Source organism: Lithohypha guttulata, assembly GCF_036872675.1.
Source record: "Lithohypha guttulata strain CCFEE 5908 chromosome Unknown scaffold_2, whole genome shotgun sequence".
In the NCBI taxonomy this organism is placed as follows: domain Eukaryota; kingdom Fungi; phylum Ascomycota; class Eurotiomycetes; order Chaetothyriales; family Trichomeriaceae; genus Lithohypha; species Lithohypha guttulata.
This window is the reverse complement of record NW_027042751.1, coordinates 4074357-4089774: the sequence shown is the minus strand read 5'-3', so window position 1 is coordinate 4089774 and position 15418 is coordinate 4074357. Positions and strand designations below refer to the sequence as shown.

Here is a 15418-nt window from a genome sequence, read left to right as displayed (position 1 = left end):
ATCAGAGGTAGTTGTATTCTTGAAGGAAGTGGTTGTTACCGCAATGCGACTGCAGTGGTGGCCAACAACAACGCGTCGCAATGCTGTCCTCAATAGGTTCGCTGGCCTGCCGTACCGCAACAGAGTCGCATCGTCTAATGAAATGCAGTACGAAAATATGCGAAAGTGCTAGTCAGTATTCAAGGCTCAAACGCGTCAGTTTGTGGCAGGTCGCGGTCTTGTTCGCGTGGAGTGGAACGAGGGAGGCTGGTCTGTTGCCCAGTCGCAGCTTCCTGCAAAGCGCGACAAGAAAGGTGCTCGGCCCACTTCCCGCTTACGTCACTTGTTCTGCTAAGCCGAGTAATTGCCTGCTACAGGTGATTGGAGCTCCCAAACCAGCAGAAGCTTTTGAGTATGCTCCGAATTGCCAATTACACGGGCGTGTAAGGAGTAAATATACTGGCAACACGTGCTGGCTGATCCGTTTAGATGCTGTAGAATTGCCAACACGGATCTGCAAGGTAGTGCTTTATTTCTCGTTTAATATCCTTGAAGCAACGTGGCGCCTGATCTTCACTGGGTCCCTACCTCAAAGCATTTTGAGATCTGGCAACCTGAACTTCTTTCTGCAACCAAACCAATCTTGCGCCTGAGAAGAAAAGAGGACAAAAAGGTGCCGAGACCGCCGTCACTATGAGCAAACAATAGCAACCGTTGCTGCGAGCATGCGAATATGTCCAGAACCGCGACCCCTGTACTGCCGGTCCATAATGCAAACTTGAGTGCGGACGAACCTCCATTTCCTCGAAGAGCCAATACGGCCTCGACCATAACAGCTGGATACTCCCTACTCACGCCAGAGGAGACTGCCGAGAAGTTGAACACTTCCCTGAGCACAGGACTCTCGCCGAACGAAGCGCAATCGAGGTTGATTAAGAATGGTGCAAACGAGCTGCCACACGAGGAGGAGGAGCCTCTTTGGCTGCGATTCCTCAAGCAGTTCAAGGAGACCCTGATTCTACTGTTACTGGCCTCTGCCCTCATATCCTTCTTCATTGGTAATACTGATGATTCGGTCAGCATCACTCTAGCTGTAACCATTGTTGTGACTGTTGGTTTCGTACAAGAGTACAGGTCGGAGAAGTCCCTCGAGGCTCTGAACAAATTGGTGCCGCATAGTGCTCATATTCGCAGAGCTGTACATGGTCCTCGAAGCCGACCGGTCCTGGAAGACCGCAATGCCATCGAGATGGAGCCCTTGGTTGATGGCTCGACCGAAAAGCTTTCATCTACTGTCCCTGCTGCTCAGCTCGTTGTTGGCGACGTTGTCCTCTTCTCCACTGGCGATCGTATACCTGCTGATATCCGTATAACTCACGCTGCAGATCTATCCATCGACGAATCCAACCTCACAGGCGAGAACGAGCCAGTGCTCAAGTATTCCGAAGTCCTCCATCGAGACCATATACAAAAGCAATTGGACGATATATCGAGGTCAAGCAGTCCTATGCCGTATGGCCCAGCTGCAGGCACAGTTGGTGCTGATGTAAGACTGAATGAGCAGCACAACATCGCCTTCATGGGTACCCTCGTTCGTTCTGGCTATGGCGAAGGCATCGTAATCGCAACAGGTGGACAAACCGAGTTCGGTACCATTTCTCTTTCTTTGCAAGAAATTGAAGCTCCAAGGACTCCACTACAACAATCTATGGACAAATTGGGTCAACAACTCAGCTACATGTCATTCGTTGTTATTGGGCTCATCATGCTTGTCGGCCTCCTACAAGGCAAGAAACCACTCGACCTGTTCACTATAGGCGTTTCTCTCGCTGTCGCTGCCATTCCTGAAGGTCTGCCCATCATCGTGACTGTCACCCTCGCGCTTGGTGTGCTACGAATGGCCAAAAGAGGCGCTATAGTCAGAAAACTGCCAAGTGTGGAGACGCTGGGCTCGGTCAATGTGGTGTGCAGCGACAAGACTGGTACACTTACCATGAATCACATGACAGTCACCAGGCTTTGGTACTTTGACGCACCTGCCCCAACAAACATCGATAAGGAGGTGACCAACATTCCTAACGCCGCCACTCGTGCGGTTCTGAGGATCGGCAACATTGCAAACAACGCGCGGTTGTCAAGTCCTAGCGCCGCTTCTCCTGCTACGGCGAGCTCTGCCGCCGTGCTCTCCTCTACTAGAGATAGAGATGCCCTCATAACCAAGAGTCGCTGGGTCGGCCAGCCTACAGACGTGGCAGTCATGGACCTGCTCGACTCCTTCAGCGAAGATGACGTTCGCGATAGCATCGGGCCACGCTCTACTGAAACGCCCTTCAGCTCAGAAAGGAAATGGATGGGCGTCATGATTGCCAGTCCTCTTGGTGAAATGACCAATGGCCTTGGAAGTGGTAGCGATATGGCATACATCAAAGGCGCACTCGAGCAAGTGCTGCGAAAGTGTGACACCTACCTAAACAAAGAAGGCAGAGAAATTATTCTTGATGAAGCACGCCGACAAGAAGCTATCGCCGGAGCCAAGCAGATGGCCGACCAAGGTCTACGTGTCATCGCTTTCGCAAGTGGCTCTGTTAGAAGCAGGAAGCCACCTTCGAGTCGAACATCCACTCCCAAAACTGGTGAGCAACGCAAGCCTCAGGAGCCAGACTATTCTGGTTTGTGCTTCGCAGGCATGGTCGGTATGACTGATCCGCCTCGCAAAGGTGTTGATAAGTCTATTCAAAGGCTACAACGTGGTGGAGTGAAGGTCATCATGATCACTGGCGATGCCGAAGCCACAGCAGTAGCTATTGCAAAAGGGCTCGGTATGAGTCTCAACCCTGCAGCCAGAGAGGTGCTTCGAGGAGACGAGCTTGACAAGATGACCGACGATCAGCTGGCTGAAGCTATTAGTAGGACGAACATATTTGCCAGAACAAGTCCCGAGCACAAGATGAAGATCATCAGAGCCCTACAAAAACGTGGTGATGTTGTTGCCATGACTGGTGATGGCGTCAACGACGCCCCTGCTCTAAAGAAGGCCGACATTGGTGTTGCAATGGGCTTGCTAGGTACAGATGTAGCGAAAGAAGCAGCCGACATGATATTAACAGACGACGACTTTTCAACCATTCTTACCGCAATTGAGCAAGGCAAGGGAATATTCTATAACATCCAAAACTTCATCACTTTTCAATTGAGCACCAGTGTTGCAGCATTGAGCTTGTTGTTGATAAGTACAGCACTTGGCTTCAAGAATCCGCTCAATGCCATGCAGATATTGTGGATTAACATTCTCATGGATGGACCTCCTGCACAATCTTTGGGTGTAGAGCCAGTCGATCCACGTGTTATGACTGTGCCACCACGAGCACGCAACACGAATGTTCTCACTAGACGCTTATTGCAGAGAGTCTTCACTCAGGCTGCCTTCATCATGATCGGAACCTTATCAGTCTACATCCACGAAATGCTTGATGTCGATGACCCCACTACTCACACAAAGACCTTGACCGTCACTAAACGAGATACAACAATGACCTTTACAACTTTTGTACTTTTCGACATGTTCAACGCGCTTACCTGCCGTTCGGAGGCCAAATCGGTCCTGACCGGTGAGCTGCAAATTTTTGGAAACAAAATGTTCAATTACGCAGTAGCAGGAAGCTTGATAGGACAGGCTTGCGTCATATACCTTCCTTTCCTGCAGAGAGTATTCCAGACCGAAGCGCTGCGTCTCTGGGATATACTGGGCTTAATGTGTCTTGCTAGCTCGGTGTTGTGGGTGGACGAGTTACGCAAATGGCTCTTGAGGAGGCAGGCTGCTGGTCGCCTGCCTGGTGTTGGGTACTCGGCTAGCGTCTAAGCAGCACCTCGCTTACTGGACATCCAGAACTGACCTTGTAGGATAAGGCGTAGGGCCCATTGCGAGCCGACGAAAGCATACCAATAATTACCTTAATAAGCTTTGTTGCATGATGCGCTGCTCAGTTTGTGCATCGTCTTGAAGTTCAAAGCTATAGGAAAATCATACATCCCGGCTAAGAAAACATTACGCCAGACCGAGAAAGGCCTTATCAGCTACTACTAGTGACCAACGCAATGTCAAGTGCGTCTCCGTGCAGGAGCGACGATTGGAGGCGGTTATCTGTACGACGTCTTAAACTCAAACATGGCAAGCAAACATCGAGAAGAGAAAATTGAATCATGTAGTTCTCAGTGAACACGTTTGTTGCAGTAGCTCATCCTGTTCAACTTCCAAAATACGACCAAGCTTCACGATTAACCAATAATCCAAACATGCAATCACCCTTTCCCTTGTTTCCTTCTTTGAAGTCTTTCCGAAAACAGTACCGCTCAGCTATAGCACAACCGTAGAAGCCTCACTGTCGACGTCGTCATCCACTTCCGTTGCGACGACGCCAAATTCTCGTATTGCATGGCCTTCGTTGTCCATACTCGCACGACGTACAGACTCATATTGAGCCGCTACCATTCCCAGAAAGCTCTCTAGACTAGATGTTCTCCTGCGACGCTGTATTCTTCTGGCATGTAAAAGCCACTCTCCAAAACCCGGTGTTGCAGCGACGTTTTCACTTGCGTAGTGTGCGGCGAGGATGAGGGGTGTTGAAGGGGAGTGTGGTGGTGTTGTTCTTATTGTGGTTGGGTCGTGTGGTGGGACTGGAAATCGGTAATGGGGACGGGGAGGTGTGAGGGCTGTAGTAGTGGCAGTGGTTTGGCGAGAGGGTGTGACAGGTGTGTCGAGCACGATTGGAGAGCTGGCGTTGCCAGTGCCTGAATATGGGAGGAGTGCTGTGTCGAATGTTGTCCCATGTCGGTCCAGTCTGTGTTTGTTTGATCGACTAGATGAGTTTCAGTATATGGACAAAGCTCCAGGGCCAATCTTGGGCTAGGTAAGGTACACCTACGTTTTCGTTCTCGTAGCCTCTTCGAACGGCTGTGGTTCGTCACTCGTGGAGTCATCGATAGGAGCCTCGTGGATACCTCTCCCTGGCCGTCGAATCATGTATTTGTTCTCAAGGCGGAAATGAGGTAGGTGTTTCGGTCCATAGTCTCTCAGATCGTCATCTTCGTCAGTAGCGGGTTGCTCTTCTTCATCGGTCAACTCACTTGTTTCATCTTCCAACAAGGTAGTGTCGCTCTCCATGGAGCTTGTTGATCCATCTTGGTTACCCATCTCCATGTCGATACCGCTGTCTTCTTCAGGGATCGTCTTCGCAGCTTGGCGCTTTCTCAACTTCTTCGCTGGAGAGCTGTTGATGGCTTCCAGCGTCAGGTTCATGGAATATGCTCTGTCTTCTGCCGTCATAGTAGGTTCGATCTAAATTACAAAGCGTTAGTGTCTGGTCAGAGCCAATCAATGCATGAATACTTACCGGTCTAGGACGTCGTCTTAGCCACGGTGTCGCACTGAACCACCTTCTTCCTGAGGACCCATTTGCATCTGCTTCAACACGGGCTGTGTCAGTAAGAGGTACAGGCTCACTTAGAACGAAGCTCGATCCCACAGTCTGTCGCGATTCATCAGCCTCTCTTTCTGCAGGAATGGCAGCGGCGGAGTAGTAGATGTCCAACAATGTCCTGGCAGCTTCAAGCACTTCAGGATCTCTCTCAGCTGTGAATGTGGGATGGTATGGATCGGGATAGGCGTGTTGGCTATTGATTTGTTCTGTTCTCGACGACAGGTATTGCCGTGGCGATGAAGATGGGTTTGGAGGGAGGAATTCTGTTTCCTGCGCGTGTGGTGCTCGGATAGTCTGGTGTGGACGAGTTTCAGAGACGACGAATTGATGTTCGTTGGTAGTGTAATTCGTGCTTGAAGGCGTAAAAGCATAGGCCTTCAGTCCTGAGGTTTGTACTTGAGCCTTAGGTGGTGTCTCTGGTAATGAGCTCTCCTCGATACTTCGGGAGGTTGCCAAAGCCTCAAGGTCGCGGGCATCGGCAGTCTCAAGACTATTTCTTGTGGTTCGAGGCATCGCTAGTGGTAGTCTGTCCTGCTTCCGTCAATGTGATCACGCAGATGTTCAAAATCTGTGGGTATTTCATGTTTCGAGATGTGAAGAGCGAGCTGACAGCTGTAATGCGGCGCAGGAAGAGAAGTGCAGTGGTGGTTGTGGAACTTTGTAATATTTCAGCCTGGTCAGTCTCAACAAGAGTGAAGATGCCTCGTTTGACCTTTCACTTTTCGTTTGTTGTGGAGGATTGCAACACTCACGGCTTTGATTGCCTGAGGCACAAGCGATCAAAATCTGAAGTGACTGTCCCCACCTCTAAGCCTGTCACTAAGCCACCAACTCATTCATTTCTAGTGCCTCCTCGTTCGCACCTTCGGGTATAACCTTCATCATCTATCGTGACGTCTTATATATCATACTTCTGTCCTCGTAATGCTCAGACCATAATACTATGGCTTAGGCAGATCCTCAGCTTCCTGAGGCTGTATACCTACCACCTCAGCAGCCAGTTCTCTAGGTGCAAGCTTTTCCTCTTTCATGAATGGGAATGCCAAAACTTCTCTGATGGTATAGTTGTCGGTCAAGAACATGCACATCCGGTCAACACCCATACCCCAACCACCAGTAGGCGGTAGACCAAACTCAAGTGACGTGCAAAAGTTCTCGTCAATCAGTTGGGCCTCATCATCACCTTGATCCTTCTGTCGAGCTTGCTCCTCGAATCGCAGTCGTTGATCGAAAGGATCATTCAACTCGGTGTAGGCGTTCACTATTTCCTTCTTGCAGACAAAAGCCTCGAACCGCTCGCAAATACCAGGTCTCTCTCGATGATACTTGGCAAGTGGAGACATCATTTGTGGATGACCAGTGATGAAGGTTGGGTTGACGCACTTCTCTTCAATGAACTCTCCCACGAGCCTATCGAGCATGCGAGCATTAGTCAAAGGTGGTGGACATTCCACGTTGACCTTTTTGAGTAGCTTTTTGAAGAACTCATTTGTCTCGGTAGTATGTAACTGATCGCCAGGTGGGAACTTCTCTCCGGTGGCCTCTTCTAACGCAGGTATCATGTCTATTCTCTTCCATGGTGCTTCCCAATTGACTTCATACTCCTCTCCGTCCTTTGTGTGGAATTTGGTGATATAGCCGCCAGTGACATGCTTGGCCATGCCCGAGACTAGCTCTTCAGTTCGGTTCATGACATCGTATACGTCAGCATAGGCTTCGTAGAATTCGCAAGTGGTAAACTCCGGATTGTGTGTAAGGTCAGCACCCTCATTTCGGAACTGCTTGCCGAGCTCATACACTCTGTCAATACCACCCACTACTAGCATCTTCAGATACAGCTCAGGAGCAACTCGCATGAACAGGTCGGCATTGTACTCATTGATGTGGGTGGTAAAAGGCTTAGCAGTGGCACCACCTGCGATAGTGTTCATCATGGGTGTCTCGACCTCGATGAAGCCGTTGGAGTCGAAGTAGTTTCTGATGTATTGCACAATCTTGGATCTTGTTATGAGGATGTCCCTGCTCTTGTTGTTTATGATTAAATCGAGGTATCTCTGTCGGAAGCGGGTTTCGACATCCTGCAGACCAAAGTGCTCTGATGGTATCGAGTGTAAACAAGGGGTAAGTAGCACGACTTGGTGAGCGAAGACGGAAAGTTCACCCTCGTTCGGTCTGTTCTTGGGTGCTGTTCGTCCAGGATAGCCAATGACACCGATGATGTCTCCTCTTCTCAAAGGCTCGTGTTGTGCTTCAAAGGGAACCTCTCCAGTAGCTTCTTGTGACTGGCACATTATTTGCACTTTGGCGCCATTTGATCTGATATCGTAGAATACCAGCTTTGAGCCCGAAACTCTCTTGACATAGACACGGCCTGCAACTCTGATCTCGACATCCTTGTGGTGCTCGCCAGGCTTTGTAGCTTCATATCGTGTGACGAATTCGCGAAGGTCGGTATTAACTTGGAACTTATGTGGGTAGGGATTTGGATCCTTGGTCTGTCTGAGTTTGTTGACGCGACCACTTCGGATCTCGAAATATTGCTACAGCTTTGGTTAATTTGAGGCTTTGAGTAGAGGGCAAAGGAAACCCACATTTGGGTTTAGAGTACTCTCGTCTATCTCTCCTTCTTTCTTCTCCCTTACTGCCTTTGGAGGTGCAGCAGCGGCCTTTTCGGCCTTCTTGCGTTCAGTCTCCCTCTGCTTCTGTCGCTTTTTGAGTTCAGACTTGGACACGCGCTCACCAGTCACTTCATCCAGATGAAGATTGGCAACCTCCTGTGATGGAGGCTCCGCGTTGTCTGCCATACTGTACGATTTAAGATGGAAAGAACAACAAGCAAACCCGAGATGACGTGAAACCCAAGTGGTTATATTGTGTAGGCCTAGGAAATTGTTTTGTGACTGTCCACATAAATTTACGATTAGGTCAATGCGGGGTCGGATTTTGGTACATAGTCTTGTGCAGCTCTTCTTATACCAGTCCATTCTGACTCTGTTTAACACTATAGGAATTATCTGAGGATATTGTTCAAAAACTCCATGTCAATGTTTGATATCTCGATATTCGAGAACGAATCGACCCAGCATTTTGAGCAGCCGAAACATGCTTTCCTCATTTGCTCACCCCTGCTCATAACCAATTACACAATCTTCTCTTGACTTTCCTACAGCATCTGCAGCGCGTTGTATACAGACAGACCAAGCAGTCCGAGCTGGGCTAGCCAGAAAGCGCCGCCAATCCTTCGTCCGCCACCCCTACTCTCCATTGAGCTTGTAACGTATCCATAGGCGTAGAGCACTCTCCCCCCAACCCACAACAGTCCTAGCACTGGTGTTGCCAGAGGAAAGAACAATCCATTGAATAATAGAAGTGCCATGGTTTGTGGCATGTTTTCGAGGAGGTTGCCGTGAGCTCGTTGCGCGCAGTTGAACTTGTATGCCTCTTTGCTGTTCTTGACTTGATCGGCAGTCGCGTAAGGATTGGGGTACGGAACTTTGGCTGCTGCTCGAAGGGTTGTGACAACGGAACCTTGAGCGAAGCCCAGGACAGGGATCATGCCCAGAGCGACGAGGACGGTATATCCGTACCCATCGGGGAGTGTGACGGTTAGAGGCATTTTGCTGCGAGTTGTTCGGGCGTGAAAATAGAGCTAGGAACGAGTTTGAGTAGAACTTGCTTGAAGTTGAGCTTATCCGTCAACCTGTTTCGAAGCTGTGGATGGTTGCAGAGACAAGAGAACTTGATGCACATTGGAAAGAATCATGGGCCCCAGCGGCACATATTTGGTCCGACTCGGCTGAATCGTTACACCGGCTCTCGACAATGCCATCGTCTCTGGTCGTCGCTACCAACAGTATCGTGGCCGAACGTACACGTTGAAGAAGAGGGCATGTGTATAATGACAGTGGCTATACCATGGAGGGTATGGTTATCAGAGCTTAGCGAGCTGCCTAAACAGTATGCCTAACTTGACTTAGTGCTTCGCTGATCGCGAGCGAAGTCTCGTGCTGCTTTTGACCTTCCACTTCCTGTCTATAAATCTATCGCTACGAAGAAGCCAATGGACAGAAAATTAGCAAGCACTGTAACGTTTTTCTCCTTACATGATCACCTCGTTGACGACATCTCTCTTGAGCTCCTTGTTAGGCAAGCACACACAATTCTGCACTCGCACCTCATTGGCTACACCGCACTCCTTGCCAAGAATTGTGATACTTTGAACTTTGACCCCATTCTTGACAATGCTGGTGCTGTGACTCGTCACAGGCGTAGGAGTACCCTCAACACGTGCCCAAGCTCCGATCTTGCTGGACCATCCGATGATCGAGTAGAGGATACAAGCATCGTGTTTGATCTCTGCGTCTTCCAGCACGATCGAGTCTCGAATCCGAACACCTGGTCCAATCGTTACGCGTGGCCCAATCGACACGTTTGGTCCAAGTTTGGCGGTTGGATCGACATCGGCTGTTGGGTGGATGAAGACGGGTGGTAGAATTGTACCTGATGGCTTTGCGATTTCTTCAGACTGGTTCTGAAATGCCTTGGCCAGGTACAGAGCATTTGCTGGTACCGCCGATCCTGCCGTCTTGATCTGCCGCCAGAAGTCCTTGGTCTCATGCACAAAGAATCGATTGCTATCCGCCAGATCTGACAAGATGTCCTGTTCAAGTCGTAGAACCTCTTTTGGATTCTCATCGTCCTCACCATCAGCTATGAAAGAGCTTTCGAGGTTGTCGGAAGATGGGTAGGCGATTAGTCGTGGTCTTTCGGTGCGTCGCTTAATTGTACTTCGGATGGCAGAGAAAATGGTTTCCGTAGCGAAGAGATAGACACCACAGTTGATCAGGTTGGATATTTGAGATTCGGGCTTCTCGACGTAATGGAGGACTCGCTTCGTGTGACCATCTGACACAATGCAACCGAAGTTGGTGGCTGCCTCCGGACTGATTCTTGTTCCTAAGATCACAACTTCTGCGTCCTTGTCGTCAAACAACTTGAGCATATCATTAAGTGGGAATGAGCAGCACACGTCGGCGTTCATGACAAAGAAGCGTTCTGGCTTGCCCTTGAGGATAGCATCTCGGAAGTGATATAGACCACCTGCCGTGCCAAGCGCCTGGTATTCTCGTAGGTATTGGATCTTAAATTGCGGAAACTCTTTGGAAGAGTCTTTGATAAAGTCGCGAAATACACTCTCGTCGTAGTATCCGATGAGGATTACCTCCTTGACACTTTCGACCTTGGCGATTGCTGTCAAGTTGTGCCAGATGATGGGATGACCGGCAACTTCGAAAAGAGGCTAGATAAATCAGCACTGCTTGCAACGGCAGTCATATTGAGCAGGCTATACCTTTGGAACATCCAAACTCAGAGGTCTGAATCTAGTACCTCGACTTGGTCCTCCAACAAGGATCACTGCTTTTGTTGATCCCTGCGTATTGCTGGAGGCAGTTCTGCGAAGCGGAACTCGGAGACTCATTTTGTACGACTTTATTCAAGATAACAGACGATTGAGAAAATTGCTAGAAAGACAATGCTCAGAGACTCGACTAGAAGAAATATAAGTGACCGGGACCCGTCCTGTTCTCTAGTTTCTCAGAAGAACACTCAAATCAGCACAGTACATCCACGTGTTCTCACCGCTCTGAGGCTGCAAAAGACACGATGGTCCACAAAAGGAGCCAAGACACTAGTCCTGTTCTAGTGAGCGGACAGCTAAGCTCTTTTCCGACCTCAGTGGTGCCCTTCACTCTACGTTCACTTTCAAGACGATGTAGTAGATCTTTGGCCTAGACGCCCTTTTCCAGGCCTTGTATGGCTGGATGATCTTGACCATATAAAACCAACTTTGCATAATGGCTACTGTCACTCCAGGCTTTACCAGCCCGGTGAGACAGTGGTGTCCTCTGGTTGCTGCTGGCAACAAGGGTGAAGATGGTGAAATATCCTGGATACCTTCACTGGCATTTTGACTTTCGAACAATGTCTTCCAGCACTCTTTTGTTTTCCGCTCGCACTTCTGCCTAAATCTTTCCTTTCATGCTATTTTTCTTAGAACAACTGCCGGTCTATCAAAAATGACCCTGATGCAGCACTCAGAGGTAGCTATTGAGTATCAGCCTCTATGACCAATCTCTGATCTGTCCAGTCTACAACAGCAGCCTCACTCTCACTCATGTCAACATCCGAGACAGCGTCCGCAATGGAGACGAATATACCACCTATCTTTGGCGATACTGCTCAAAAGCTGATTGAGTGTAACCAGAAACTATCGGAGTTAGGAATTGACGACACCATCAAGATTCCTCGATTAGTCGTGATTGGAGACCAATCTACAGGAAAATCATCACTGATTGAAGGGATCTCAGGGTTCGCCATACCCAAAAGTGCTGGAACTTGTACAAGATGTTCACTGGCTATCAATCTTAGTGACTCTAAGGACGCAGAAACCCCGTGGAAATGCACCGCTTACATCGAGGAAAAGTACAGTTACAACCCTCAAGAAAAGTCCATCACAAGCACGAACCCACTAGGTCCATGGCAGTTGCGAACGGAATCACAGACTAGCCTCATCAAGGTCACGCAGGACCGCAACGAATTGTGTCAGCTGATCGAAGGAGCACAAAAGTTGATTCTGAATCCCGAGCGCGAATCGAATAGCCTGGCGGACATTAGTACGCTCAAAAATGACGCCGAACGGTTCTCACCCAACACAATTAGACTTGACATATGCGCGTCGGGATGGCCTAATCTATCTTTCGTCGATTCACCGGGCGTCATTTCAACCGCGGGAAGAGGTCAGCCTCGGTTTTCCGTTGCTCTTGTCGAGAACATTGCAACAGAACATGCGAAGGACCCTAACAATATTATACTACTCACCTTGCCAATGACACACGACTTCGATAATTCTAGGTCGTTTGGTATCGTTGAGACGCATAATACACACGCGCGAACCATTGCAGTTTTTACCAAGGTCGACCTTGCCAGACAGGAAGAGCGTGATAATTGTCTCAGCAAATACTTCCAGGCCGATGGAGAAGAGGAGGAGTTTGGTTACGGTCAGCATATTGTAATGCTCGGCTCCGGCGATGAGGACAAATTCTTCCAGCAACAACCGTGGTGCAGCCTCGCCGAAGATGTTCAGTCCAGGCTAGGTACGCGCAATCTGGTTGAGCGGATTCGAGAAATATTGTTCGAACAGACACGCAAAGGTCTTCCAGAGAATCTTCGCAGCATCAGGTACCGCCTAACCCAAGTGTACCGCCTTCTTCAAACCCTACCTGCACCTCCAAATACTACCGAACTTCCATATAAACTTCAACAGCAATTCTCCGACTTCGAGAAGGGTGTCCAGTCAATGTTTCAGACTGGATCTGTCTCTCGCTCGAGATTAAAAAGCTTAATGGTTGGTTTTGCTCGTACAATCGAAGAAACTAAGCCCACGAGCAGTTTTATCGCTGAGGATGAAGCTACTGAACTCGAAGAAGCTACTAAGCAGTTAAGCGAGGTATCTAGTTGCGAAGTTGGCAACGATATTAAGAGAGACGAAGCTATAGGCGCTCAAGCAGCCGGTAAGAAGGTAAAGGCGAAGCTCCGCGCCTACGATTTCGAACTTAATGAGATCTATGGAGTCAACAGCGACAAGTGTCATTCAGATACACCTGGTCTAATAGAGCCTCAGGCCATTGATGAGATGTACAAAATGAGTGTTCAGCATTGGAGTAGAGCGCTCGACACGTTCATACAACAAGTTTGTCAGCTTGTTAGTCACAAAGCTCGAGAATGTGTTAGCACAACCTTCGGGAATCAAAAACACCTTCCATTGTATCAAAGTGTTCTCTCGGCTACGGACAAATGTATTGACGAAACATTCAAAGAGGAGGAGGTTTTCCTCAAGCGGAAATGCAAAGCCGAGAAAGAAACACTATTTACCCTTGACGAGACATCATTCAATAAATACGAACAGAAGGCTGTTAAGGAGAGTCGGCAAGCAAGAATTGAGGCACGGTTGAAGGTCGAGAACACTGCACAAGAAGCCGCCTTTGTGGGAAGAAAGGGTAAGCCGAAGCCGATGGATGAGGGGTCACTCGGCGTCGATGAGTGGGATCTTGAGATTCAGATGTTCGCGAAAGTTACAGCTCACTATGTTCTAGCCTCGAAACGACTGATTGACAGCATTTGCCAAGACATCCTGACCTCCCTTATACCTCGACTACAGAGAGAACTGGTTGGCTTCGTTACGTGTAGAATTGGTCTAGATAATACGGATGTTGAGAGGAAGAGTGCTACTATTGCTGAACTTATGTGTGAGGATCACGAACGAGAGGCTAAGCGCCAGCGTCTACTACGAGAGCAGAAGAGTCTGGAGGAGGGCTACAGACATATTTGCAGAGTCCTCGGTTCTGTATCGACAGATTCGGATGCTGGCTTCGAAGTGCTAGGGCTGGAGGAGGCTATGGATCTTGACGTTCTGATGCAGAACGCGAACGAGAACCCAGGTGCCTCTACACCAACTGCATCTCCAAAGAAGAGAAAGACACACAATGACGGCAATGGCTCTGATGCAGCGGAGTCGCCTACAAAGAAGAATAGGCGGAGCGCGACCATCGATCTTGACGGTGTTGAGGATTATAGCACCAGCACACGTACTCGTCTTACAAGCCGCAACAAATCCAAAACATCTGGACGCGAAGCTTAATATTCGAGGTGGCTACACCATGAAAGAGTGAGATCAGGACATAGTGAGCGTTGGACTTCAACGAGCACTGGTGCAACGTGCAAGTTAGAGTTGATGTTGTATATCGTGGCAGATGGAAGAGAAAAGTCTGGATAGAGAATGTGAGCTCGTGCTGGTGATGAGAAGGCACTGCTTGAGTGAAGCACATGAATGAGGTCTTGAATATGTTGATTTCGTCATTTGCACCGTCTTCTCGTATTGACCCTGCTTCGTAGTTTCATCTAAGCACTCGCGCCTGCTTACGAAAGAATGCTTGATTATCGTAGAGTTGTAGGCTTCTTCAGTCTCTGGGGCTCATCGTGGGCAGTGCTGGAACCACAATTGAAACGCGCCATCAACGCTCCTGCTGTCCACGTCACACGATGGGGCCATATGACGATCGCTTACGCTGCCCTGTTTCAACCATTGCATCCCGCGACTTCAAGTTTTAATTCAGTCACAGTGACCTTGATATCAATTCTTAACGAACACCTAGTACCATCTGAGCCACGACTTCTGTCAGCAAGCATCCGACCCCTCAAGATCGAGAATCCCGCTAACAAGGAACAGATCAGTTTCTACCGCTTTTGAATCAAATACCTCCAGCCTCACTCCATTACTACAACCATGCCTCCAGCAGGATCCAGCCCAGCTTCCTCGACGGTCGCAAGCATCATCAAACCACCCAAGAAGGGCTGCTGGTACGAACACGATCTATTCAAATTGCGCATGATGAGTGAAGACTGATAACATGCAGGTGCGACGACGACTGCTGCTGCACCATTATTCCTTGCACAGTGATGTAAAGCCCTCACACCACTATATCATGAATCTACGAACATCGATTGGTCTGTTGGAGCGTTTGAGCGAGAGTTGAAGAGCAGGTTTTGGAATAGGAACAAGAATAAGGACAAGCATGGCACTGTAGGAAGAAGCGAATGAGGATAACGCAGAAGTGAGCTTGTCGTGACAGGAAGAGCTATACCATATATATACACAACCCCTTTGACGAAGAAGCAGGAATTAGCAACAGCTCAAGAATTGTACACAAGATTCGTTAAATGAGACCTGTTCACGTACAAACCTACACACCAGGTATTCATTTCCTTTTTGCTACAGGTTGCGCATAAACGGCAGTGTCTGTATGACATCTGAACCATATCGCAGGTCGAAAAGTAACCGTCTATATCCACAATATTTACCCTCGCTCATAGCGACCCTATTCAGACGATACGCTCGAACCGCT

The 15418-nt window shown here is 48.9% G+C and overlaps 6 protein-coding genes across 6 annotated transcripts; 2 read left to right on the top strand and 4 right to left on the bottom strand.

Annotated features, from left to right (window-relative positions):
- Positions 1-712: 712 nt before the first annotated feature.
- Positions 713-3838, top strand: PMR1 (High affinity Ca2+/Mn2+ P-type ATPase-like protein; the record flags this gene model as incomplete). Its single annotated transcript, XM_064897965.1, has 1 exon — positions 713-3838. The coding sequence occupies one exon, from the start codon at positions 713-715 to the stop codon at positions 3836-3838; it is 3126 nt and encodes a 1041-aa protein (XP_064756915.1).
- Positions 3839-4897: 1059 nt separating this feature from the next.
- Positions 4898-5969, bottom strand: LTR64_003610 (uncharacterized protein; the record flags this gene model as incomplete). Its single annotated transcript, XM_064897964.1, has 2 exons — positions 4898-5314; positions 5370-5969. The coding sequence occupies 2 exons, from the start codon at positions 5967-5969 to the stop codon at positions 4898-4900; spliced, it is 1017 nt and encodes a 338-aa protein (XP_064756914.1).
- Positions 5970-6397: 428 nt separating this feature from the next.
- Positions 6398-8260, bottom strand: KRS1 (lysyl-tRNA synthetase; the record flags this gene model as incomplete). The annotated part of the gene is made up of 2 exons (XM_064897963.1): positions 6398-7996; positions 8048-8260. The coding sequence occupies 2 exons, from the start codon at positions 8258-8260 to the stop codon at positions 6398-6400; spliced, it is 1812 nt and encodes a 603-aa protein (XP_064756913.1).
- A 359-nt stretch (positions 8261-8619) lies between these two features.
- LTR64_003608 (uncharacterized protein) lies at positions 8620-9072 on the bottom strand (the record flags this gene model as incomplete). Its single annotated transcript, XM_064897962.1, has 1 exon — positions 8620-9072. One exon carries the CDS (start codon positions 9070-9072, stop codon positions 8620-8622), a length of 453 nt encoding a protein of 150 aa, XP_064756912.1.
- Positions 9073-9555: 483 nt separating this feature from the next.
- Positions 9556-10935, bottom strand: LTR64_003607 (uncharacterized protein; the record flags this gene model as incomplete). Its single annotated transcript, XM_064897961.1, has 2 exons — positions 9556-10755; positions 10807-10935. The coding sequence occupies 2 exons, from the start codon at positions 10933-10935 to the stop codon at positions 9556-9558; spliced, it is 1329 nt and encodes a 442-aa protein (XP_064756911.1).
- A 696-nt stretch (positions 10936-11631) lies between these two features.
- LTR64_003606 (uncharacterized protein) lies at positions 11632-14154 on the top strand (the record flags this gene model as incomplete). The annotated part of the gene is made up of 1 exon (XM_064897960.1): positions 11632-14154. One exon carries the CDS (start codon positions 11632-11634, stop codon positions 14152-14154), a length of 2523 nt encoding a protein of 840 aa, XP_064756910.1.
- Between the last annotated feature and the right edge of the window lie 1264 nt (positions 14155-15418).